We start from the raw sequence: 10,453 nt of genomic DNA on the forward strand, positions 1-10,453 counted from the left end.
ATCTTTTATACTTCTGAAAACACTCCTGCATTCTTTGGCACAAAAATTGCAGAAACAAAATGCGTATATTCAAGGAAGCATTACTAGCTTTTGGCCATCTGCTTTGAGGAAAGCTATTGCAAGGTAACCTCCTTAAAGCAGGTGACAAGATTACTGTGGACCTCTGCCCTGAGAGACCTTAGATTTTTATTTCCCAGCTTTGTTCTGGTTTCACACTGTTCCCATCTGACAGACAGTGCCTGTCTTGCCACTGTGTTTCTGGAAGTGCTCAGTTGTTTGCTGAAATCTCTGCAAAACATTGGCTTCTGGTGGCCGGGGAGCAAGCCTCTTCCCTGGGGGAGCTGCTGTGACTTGGGAACCCTGGAGAACCAGGAGCAACTGCCCTGCATGGGAAGAAGGCACTGTTCACCCGCAGGGTTGTAAACCAGAGTTGTCAACAGCTCTGCCTGGGATATCAACTGTTAAACGCAAATGTATAGGCATTTTGGAAAATATAGGCCAGAACTGACTGCGCACAACTTTGTGAAACATCTTAGAAATTAATGCTTTGAAACTAAGTTGCATAAAAAATGGAGAGAGGCACTGCATTTTAGTGAGTAACACCAGGTCCGATGTGATGTTTCCATGATTTACAACTGGCAAGAATTACTGTGGAGTTTCTTGCAAAGCTTTATACACTGCAGCGTGGGGCTAATTATCAACACAACTGATTGACTAGATTCCAGAATTACTCCACAACCATTAGTTGTCTCTATCGGTAGTTCAGAACAATACATTATTGCTGGAGAAAAACAATATGTTGCTTATACTACCAGCTTCATAAAGATCACATTATAAAGCAGGAGGAGCATAAGCTTATGTACAAAATGACTTGTGCTTAATTTTTTGAAAGAAAAATAGGAGGTTTTTTTGTTGTTGAACATACATTTTTCAGCTGAAGGGAAGTTAAACACTGATGACATTCTCAAAGGAACTCATTTTTAGTCTCTAGCGGTTAAGCTTATTTCAGTATTTCAAAAGTCTCTTATCAGAAAGGGTAGTGATAAAATATGACTGTTCTCCTTTTGTTTTGTATCTTACTGTTTGAACTATTAGTTCAGAAGAATCAGCCATGATGTCTCAAAGTACCACCCACACTTCTCAAAAAAGACTCAGAAATATTTTTTTTTCTCTCCAGAAAAGTAGATAAGGATCTCAACAGGTACAGGATACTTAAGGTGATAAAAATGAATTTTTCCTGAGGAGTAGACTCACATGTTCTTTATATCTACTACGTTTAATGAGATGCTAGTAGGCCTATCAATCTTGAATAAGAAATGTTTTGCAAGTTGTTAAGTAAATATGTGTATCTCTGGAGTCGGTATTACAGCATGGTTATGGTAAAAGATCAGTCCTCCTCTTTTCCTCATTCAGAGCTATTTCTTCCTACAGTCTGAGTTACAGAGTATCCTAGGTATTCTTTTAATCATTCAGATAGCAGCTGTATATTTAAATTAAAAGTTGATTTGGACCAAAAAGTGTGTCAGATGAATATAACTCAAACTTTAATACCCTCATTCTATGACACTTCCTTTCTCCTACTAAAAGAAATGTGCTTTTCTAATAAAGTTATGCTGCATCAGTTTAGGTGTGTGCAGATTCCTTTTGGGTAGGTGAAGATCAGGTCTTCCTTGTTTTTACAGCAGTGTGAATAAGTATTGAATTCTTCGCTTTCCTAGTCTGACCACCATACCAAATCTTGTCCACTTCACCCATGGACATGGTGCTCTAACAACTGGGGAAAGCAGCAACTGCTCTCACATTCTTCTCTTCTACTCTGAATTAAGCCTCTCACTTACTTTGTTGTTGTTGTTGTTTTAAAGAAACACCTGAAACCAAAACCTTTTCAGAACTGCGGTAACACTTCATGTCAATATGTTTGTAACACTGCTCCTGACACTATTTGAAATAACAGTTCTGGAGAGAGTGATGAGAAGGAAACACTTTCAATCTTGTACTAAATTTCTACTAACATCTTCCCCAAATTTCTTTTAACGGAGATCCAAGTGATGACTACAGTGTTGCAGACCTGTCTCTGTTTATAGAAGAACAGGGGGTTGTATTGCTCCTCATGCTTTCAGTCTTGCAAAAAACCTCCAACTTTCTGTATGAGATGATGGTGTTAGACCAAAGAAAAAATAGTAGATTTTATGCATGGAAATAGTGTATTAGCTCAACTAACACCCCAGTGCACCACCTTGCTGCCAATATACTCAAGTTCTGTGTTACTTTCTCCAGATGAACATAATGAATGTTACACACTGTGGGGTTTTTTTTCACTTGTCCTGTTTGTGGGTATTAGTGTCCACATGCACATTCAATTTTATCCTAGTGCATTTTTGTTTTACTGTATTGCTTCCCCTTAAATATCATGCATATTATGCCCTAGAATAGTGCTAGTACTGTACCATGACTGTGCTCCAAGAGCTATCCAAAGAAATAAAAAAAATTTTCTCTGTTCTAAGGACATCACAACCCAGTTTCTTCTTAAAAAAACCAAACCAACCAAACAAAAAGAGCTTTCTTTTTATTCGCTCTGGAACCTTTTGGTTTTCTTCTTGTGTAGTTGCTGTTCTCAGTAGTGTTTTAGTAGAATTTAGCCTGATTGGCTAATAGCAAGGACTAGAAAATTATCCGTGGCTGATTTCAAGAAAAATATAGTCCTCCTGATTATCCAGTGCCACCGTGTACACAAAACCCTGACTTCTTGGCTGTGGCTCTTAGCAAGTAAGATATTTCTACAATAAAGTCAGCATGACGTACATCAGACGACCACCAGCTGCTGTGTAACACCCTCTATTGAAATGCGTTGGACCCGTCCTTTCTTCCATTAGCAGTGATTTATCACTTGAATGTCAAACATAAACAATTGCCACCTATAAACGTTGTCTTTTGAAATCGTGGTAGTTTGTCCGGAGACTCTGCCCTAGAGAGGGTTTGTCCACCGCTCGGCGGCCGCCAGGGGGCGCCTGGGCGGGGAAGGGGGGGCGGAGCCAGCTGCCGCCACAGGCTCCGCCCCCGCCCTCCCGGCCCCCCCTCCCCCCCAGCTGAGAACCAAGGGCCCCGCGCCAGCGCTTCCCACCGGCATAATTTCGGCTGGTGGGTTCCCTTCAACAACGGCATTCATCTTTTCCATTAACTAGGTGCTACGTGAGAAATATTCACCCACCTGGGAGCTGCTGGCAAAATGGCGAATCCCATTTTACGCAGTTGCAGGGATCTGGGGAATAAAAAGGAATTGTTAACAAGGCAGCTGTGAAAGAAATGGGAAAAAATTGTTACTGGCTGTCGTTTCTGCTACCCACATAACTTAATTCAGTCATGGTTTTGGTTGTACAATCTTGTCTTTGAGTAATGTTAAGAAGTTTTACTATTTATAAACAGTAGTAAGTTATGCAGCAAATGAAAACTCACCGATTGCAAACAAAAAGATAGCTGCGAGCAGAGAGCTCTTCATCTTTTCTGTAAAGAAACATAATGATTACTATCAACATCACACTGTCTTCGGTCTATTTTTCACACTTCCTCTTCAAACTTCCTATTCATTCCACTACCTACACTGCTACTGGCTGAATGCAACTAATAGGTTTATTAATGACAGTGTGAGGGACACTTGAGCTCTAAGCTTTTAATTGTACTTATGAAATCCTAACAAACTTTCTGAGAAACAGAAACTTTCCCCCTTGGTGTTCGTAAGAAGTCACAATGAGTTCTTAACAGCGTCTGAGATATCAGCAGTGCAAACTCAATTAAGCTTATATGGGTACTTCAAACTCCTTTGAAAATCCTAGCCTAAATGTCAATGTGAATTAGAGATATTGAGATAAAGAAAAAGTAAGTCGAGGTGTTTGACTTACTCTAATACAAATGCTTGGATACTGTAGAAATAGTAGCAGCAGTAGACCCTGCCTGTCTCCACTTTCTGAATTCTTCCCCCATTCAACATAATTTCACCACTGCAAAAACACTGTATCTACATTGCTGATACCAACACCAGGAGCCCTAATGTAGACAAAAATCACCATAGCTGTAAATCAGGTGTGACTCTAAACTTCACAACCACTAAATGTCAGAGAACATTTAAAATAACTCCAGGTATAGAAGCCACCAGAGCCACCATAGCTGTTACTGCTAAAGCAGTAAAGGGAAATTTTCAGAAAATTTCACTGTTGTGGGAAATTTCCCTTCTGGGCTTAGATAGCTGCCATCAGAGACTTGATTCAGACCTACAGACCTACCTGGTGATAGGCAAATTATTAACTTATCTTGGCAACCATGGCGTGTTTCAGGTTGAGTATTGAATAGCAAAAAGAAAAAAAAATCAGTTTAAAATTAACTTTTTTAAAAAGAGAGTGTTACAGGCATGCCTCAGACTACAGTAGGAGTGGGTGACTAATGCACCAACTATATCTTATCAGATTTTCTGAAGGGCACAGTCATGAAATGCAAGTGAACAAGGAATTCTACTGAGTGTTACAGGGGATTTCCTAGTGATGAAATCATTTGGGCTTGGGAGTAGACTCAAAAATGCTGAAGGGTGGTAGATACAGTGTGTACATGCAGGTTCAAACCGCCTCTTATCTGAGTGACCCAAAAATCAGCCTTGACAGCGCTTTCCACAAAGAATAGACAAGAGGACAGTGTTGATTTATGAGCAATAAGGAAAAGCTGACAAAGAGAAAATGTAAGAAGTGATAAGTGAGAGAGATTTTGACAGTGGAGGCTGAGGAGTTAGAGACTCAGAATAGCATAAAAGTCAACAGATGGAGAAAACTATATGAACTGTATGTATTGGTTTGATGTGATCAGGATAATTACATTTAAAATAACCTAACCCAAATGAAAACCATGTAAGTAACTCAATGCAAGAGCAGGAAACTGGATTCAGCGTGGGCAGAATTAGGACGAAGCATTCTGGGGAGAAATAAACCCAACAAGGCAAGTCCATATTATCTTTGCTGGAGCTCTAGGTCTCAGTATGAATGTTACTGTCACTTAAAGAAAAAAGCCAACTGTAACAAGTACAGAAAATACATTGCCAGTCAAAATAGCAGAGGAACTAGAATCGTGAAAACTGGAATTTCTCATAGGAATAAAACCCCATTTTTAATTATAGCTCAGCTATCAAGTTGCCATAGTAACGTTTTAATGTATAGCAAAAGCTGAATTACTGTTTTTGAGGTAAATTTTGCATAGAACCACTTTTTCAAATGTTTAATATTTCACCTCTTTCACCACTCTGGACTTGTAGCAGAACTGTAAATGCCTTAGATTTTCCTATTCAAATGAGGATAAATTATGCCATCTTCTATGATACGTTCAAAAGTGAAAAATGACTGGAGGATACCACCAACTTTGCTTCATTTGTGACCTAAATGGTTTCCCACATCTAGGTTTATGCATTATTATAGATGTGGTTTTCTCTGAATGCTTTTGCTTATCACTTGCTTATTTAAGTTCTGCAGCAAAAGACGTGGCAGGCTCTTGGTCTCCCCAGAATAAAATCTTAAAATAAATTGACTCTTCTGTTTAGACTGGATTACATAATGTAAATTAATAGAAAACCCACAGCATGCTTCCCTATTCCCTGCCCCAACTTTATCTGTTAACTGTTGCACTTCAAAGGAAAAATAATCTCTGAAGACAGGCGGGCACAGCAAGGAACATGTGGAGCTCCATCTCTTGTAGCCTTGCACATCACAGGAGGACTGGTCAGACCATGAGCTCGCGAGTACATTTTTTGCAGGTGACCCTTGTGCCCGTGGATGCTGATGAACCAGAGTGGATCTGAAATCTTGTTTGCTCAGAGTCCTAAATATGCCCCAAGACAGCTTGGGTTATGTGGGACCGGCAGCCTCGTTAAAGTGCACTCAGAACCTGGTGGGCAGCTGGAGCAGAAGGTAGACTGCAGAGATATGGCATCAGGAAAGGAAGATTTCATTTCTATTTGAAGTCTTACCTTGTCTGAACTGTAGAGAGTTGAGGTCTTCATTTTCTCCTGGTTGAATTTGTATGTATTTTTGCTAGCTCGCTGTTCCTCTGGTGAAATGTTCCATTCCAATTGACTACAGTTGATCTGTTTCAGGCATATTGTAGCAAACGCAGTATTGTAGCAAATTCAAATTCAGTTTTGGCCTATTAGTAATACATGCTGAAGTCGTGTATCTTCCCTCTATGGATCTAAAGCAGAGCTACACTATTTTTCAAAAGTTATTTTCATATAACTCTGCTTCCAATAAGCAGACCTCCAGGTCTGTAATAGATCTGACAGATTCTTACAGCGCTTTTTTTGCCAGAGAAATACATGAGTATCTGAATTCAGAGAGCAGTTGTCATATGGCCTTTGAAAAAAAAAATTAAATAAAAAATCCCACTCAGGCCTCAGCCACACCCCCGGGGGGAAATTTGCTGTGATAGGCAGTCTTCACCACACACTCTTTCATCCTTTCTGCATTCAAGTTACACCGTGAAGCAGCTTATCATTCAAGCAGTTCTATGCTATCTTAATGAAAATCACAATCTTCACCGTAACACATCGGCTGAGCAGAGACCGTAAAGAAATTTATATAAGACATCTGCCCTGGAGGTTTAAAGATATCCAAGTACAGATGAAACATCAATGTCACTCAATAAACTAGACAGCCAACACAGAGAAGAACCAGAGATTTATATATTTGGGTGAAGATTCTTTTGAAGGAAAAAAAACGCAGGAAACTAAATTGATTTCATTAAGACCAAATGTGGACTAAATTCTGCTTATACTAGACCAGATCTGGAGTCTCACCACTGACAGTGATGTGATGCTAAATCTCCCTAAGTGTAGATGCAGAGTTTTGCCTAGTGTGCCAGCTAGAATATTTGCAAGACTTCAGGCAGTATGATTAGATGAGACAGGCAACGTCCCTTTACTGCAGCACCACTGTTAGTGCTACAGGCTTGTTAGTGGGACAATGGGAGGAAATTCTCCCTGGGGTAGCTCAGAGAGTGGCTTTCCCCCAGTTGTTTGACAGCAGAGTTCATCAGACACCCGTTGGCCGAGCTGTGTGCAGGACCAGAGTCTTAAGTGCTGTGATTTGAATTGGAAACAAGATCTTTACCTCTGCTGCATCACTGTTGAGCACATCTTACTTATCAGTTTTACTAAGCTGTAGTGTCTGACTGCTCTGAAAATATAATGTAAGAGTCTGCTTAGATTTGTGTTCATTATGTCTTCCTGTGCAGCCAAGAGAAGAATCAAGGATCATCTTTAACATTCCCCATCACAGTTAAGACTTTATAAAGGGAATGTAGTGCTTTTAATACACAAGCAGCCAAGCAAGAAAACAAGATTTATTCCTTGCCCTTCTTTTTCTCTTACCCAGAAGAGTAGCATCTGCTACAGGTAGTTATTTTGGGATATGTGGTATGGAAACAAAAAGAATTTGACAAAAGTTTGTCTATGCTCTCCCCATATACACTTGTGGGAGTAAGCTTTACCTTTTTAAAGTTACAGGAAAGGTTGGGGTTTTATTGTTTTATTTTAATGCCTACTTTTTTTATCCCTGAGGCAAGTAGAAGGCAATATAAATATCTGAGTCACCCTTTTTTTCCCCTCTGTTTTTTTTCTTTTTTTTTTCTTTTTTTTTTTTCTTGGGATTGCTTCTGGGCAAAGAAATGCTTTCTACTGAAACACAACTATTATAGAAAGTATGTTTGGAGAAAGCCCAAGAAAGCAGTTTGAAGAAGCTCACTTAGTACAAGGCAGAAGGCGAAATTTTTTAACGTATTGTTCTGTGTTGATGGTATATTATCCTGCCCTTTCCACTTCAGAAACAATGCGTGTATTTATGCTGTTAGCCTAACTATTTTAAAGTCAGCTTTTCTCCATGGTAATGTTTGTCTCAGAATTTTATCCAGCACAACTGGGCTGCCAAGTCATTACCTTTTCTTAATTCATATCTTTTGAAGCTTCTTTTCTGTCTTGGAACAAAGTGATTTAAAAATAGTAATTATGGTTAACTGAGTCATCAGGGTTTGTATACATGCTCACTTGTAGCTTTATTACTCTTGGCCATTTTCTTTTTCCTTCCCCTATTATTACCCAATCTAGGGGAAATATTTTTTTGAGAGATACTTTAATTAGCTTTATCAGAAGTTACTTTAGTCATCTTAAAATAATTCACAAATAGCTCTTTGCCATCCTGTGTAGAACAGAAAGCCAGAAGAGGCTAGATTTGACAAACTGGACTAACGGGGTCATGATTTTCATTATACTCTGTATCTTCCAGAGCTCAGCAATTGGAACAGTTGCCCAGAAAGTGGGATGAGTTAAACTTACTTTGACTGGATGAGAGCTTTGCATATGGGACTAACCACTGCTCTTTAAGACATCCTGACATGGCCTGTTTTGAATCTCCCCTTGAAGGTTATTCTGCTTTATATCAATAATAATTCACAAAAATCCCTCAAGCAAGGATTAGTGAGTTACATTCCATGTAAGCATTTTAACCATTAACATAGAGCATGACATTACAGCAAGAGTGGCCAAAGAGTGCCCTGACCCAAAATACCTAGCTATCCTAGTAGTTAGGGTATTCTTCTGACAGCTGAGAAATCCAGATTTCTTGTATGCCTGGATAAGAATACAGATCTGAACCAAATATTTTTGCAACTTTTGTTTTTGATTTGGCTGCCAACAGATCACTCTCACAGCCCTGATTATGGGCCCTTTGGAGAAAAAGCCTGTCTGTCCATAAGCTCTGCGAACTTGTGAATTTCTTGGCTTTTTTATAACACAGTGTGAATATGCACATTCACTCTTAGCCTCCAGATTAGGTTTGCTGCTAGGAACACAGAAGCACCAGGGGTGTCACGGCTGCCTGAAGTTTCTGCCCTGTTATCTAGGGTAACAACTTCTCACGGTCTCTGCTGTGAGCTGAACTGGTTCCATCTTATGAGTAGTGGGGTTTTTTGTCCTACTCCCTCATACTGGAGGCTGTTCCCAAATTTAGCCATCCATGGTGAGACTTTCTTCTAGCTTCTGACTTTATATTTATTCCTGGCTGGATTATATTTCTAAGTTTTTGTGCCTACTTTACTCTAAATGTTTTCTTTCACCTCCCATACTGATTATCAGCCTGTGGTTTGCTAGGTTTAAACAAGTCATTCTTTTTTAGCCTGTTATTACATGAAAAATGTTCCATTTTCCCAGTTATCTCATTAGCCTGTCTCTGCACAGTCCTGAGACTTTGCTGCTAATGAAACAGTACCGAAGAAAAACACTTGCTTAGGCTGTTGCTGCTGTTGCCCTTATTTTATCTCCCTTTGTCCTAGGGGTGCTGTCAGGGTGAAGTCTCTTCCAGCTGACCACCAAGGGTCATGCTTTCATTTCTGAGATGGTGAAGCATGGTTCAGTGGTCAGCTAGAGGAGCGTGACAGGCTGGGTCTAAACTGGCAGTTGTGGTTTGTTTGGTTTTTTTATTTTAAAAATTTTATGACATCCCATCACAAAGTAGGCTGATTTGGATGCTAAAGAGTGTAAGGGCACCAAGAGGTCATAATCTGGGCTCGTCTCCGAGTGTGTGGCAAGGACCCAGGAAGGAGAGAGGGCTTGCAGGGGCACAGGGCACTTTGCAGCACAAGCATCCTCCACTTGCAAGCCAAGAGCATGGAGCAGCACGATGCACGTCTGTGGTTGCATCCAGTTGCAGAAGGAACCTTAACAAGGCGATGCAGGCATGGTCCTGCCGTTTAACCCACGTACATAAAATGTGTTGTGATTAAAACAATAAGAAATATAATGACAAGGATCTCACGGGATATCTTTGATGAAAAAGAAACATGTCAAGCAAAGCTACTGATGATTCCTTATGACACAGTAGTGGCAAACTGCCCTCTGCAAATTTCCTTCTCCCATTTTGAAGAATGCAAAACCTCCTTAGCTCTCTCTAGTTAAAAAAATTTACTTCAAAAATTTTTGTAGGATTTTCTTCTGTTTTCTGAGGCAAAAAAAGATGAATTTACATCTGTCAAACGGTGACAGCTTTACTTAATGAGTTCTCAGCTTAAAGCAATGTGATAGGGGACATGGGGTGAAAGTGGCTGCATGAGACAGTGGAAGTCTGCCCAATTACCATGGTTGCAAACTCCCTTTTTCCTAAAGGGCGGGGAAGTCCATGGAGGGAGCATGACAGGAAAATAGGAACCATATTAAGAGTGAAATACCATGTCAAAGAGTAAAACTGAACTGAAGACGGTATAAACAACGCTGAAATTGGGGAAGTTTGGATCTAATCTTTGTGGCTTTTTTCCTCATTTACATAACGAATTGACATCAATGTTTTAGTGCTCAGTTTCCTCCTCAGGTGCTGGCACTTAGCAACAAAACCGTATCGGGTCAATATGTAGAATCCAGTGCTCAGCTGAGAAGGATATG

At 40.0% G+C, this 10,453-nt stretch overlaps 1 protein-coding gene across 1 annotated transcript in view; it reads right to left on the reverse strand.

Moving 5' to 3' along the window:
* Positions 1-6,092, reverse strand: part of LOC141736565 (interleukin-6 receptor subunit beta-like) — a 29,278-nt gene extending 23,186 nt beyond the window's left edge. The window contains exons 1-3 of the mRNA XM_074570917.1: positions 5,999-6,092; positions 3,454-3,501; positions 3,209-3,259 (exon numbers count right to left, since the gene is read on the reverse strand). Coding sequence (XP_074427018.1) covers positions 3,209-3,259; positions 3,454-3,496 — 94 coding nt within the window. The 5' untranslated portion in view covers positions 3,497-3,501; positions 5,999-6,092. The remainder of the gene's footprint in view (positions 1-3,208; positions 3,260-3,453; positions 3,502-5,998) is intronic.
* Positions 6,093-10,453: the final 4,361 nt, after the last annotated feature.

This window comes from Larus michahellis, chromosome Z (assembly GCF_964199755.1).
Source record: "Larus michahellis chromosome Z, bLarMic1.1, whole genome shotgun sequence".
Lineage (NCBI taxonomy): Eukaryota > Metazoa > Chordata > Aves > Charadriiformes > Laridae > Larus > Larus michahellis.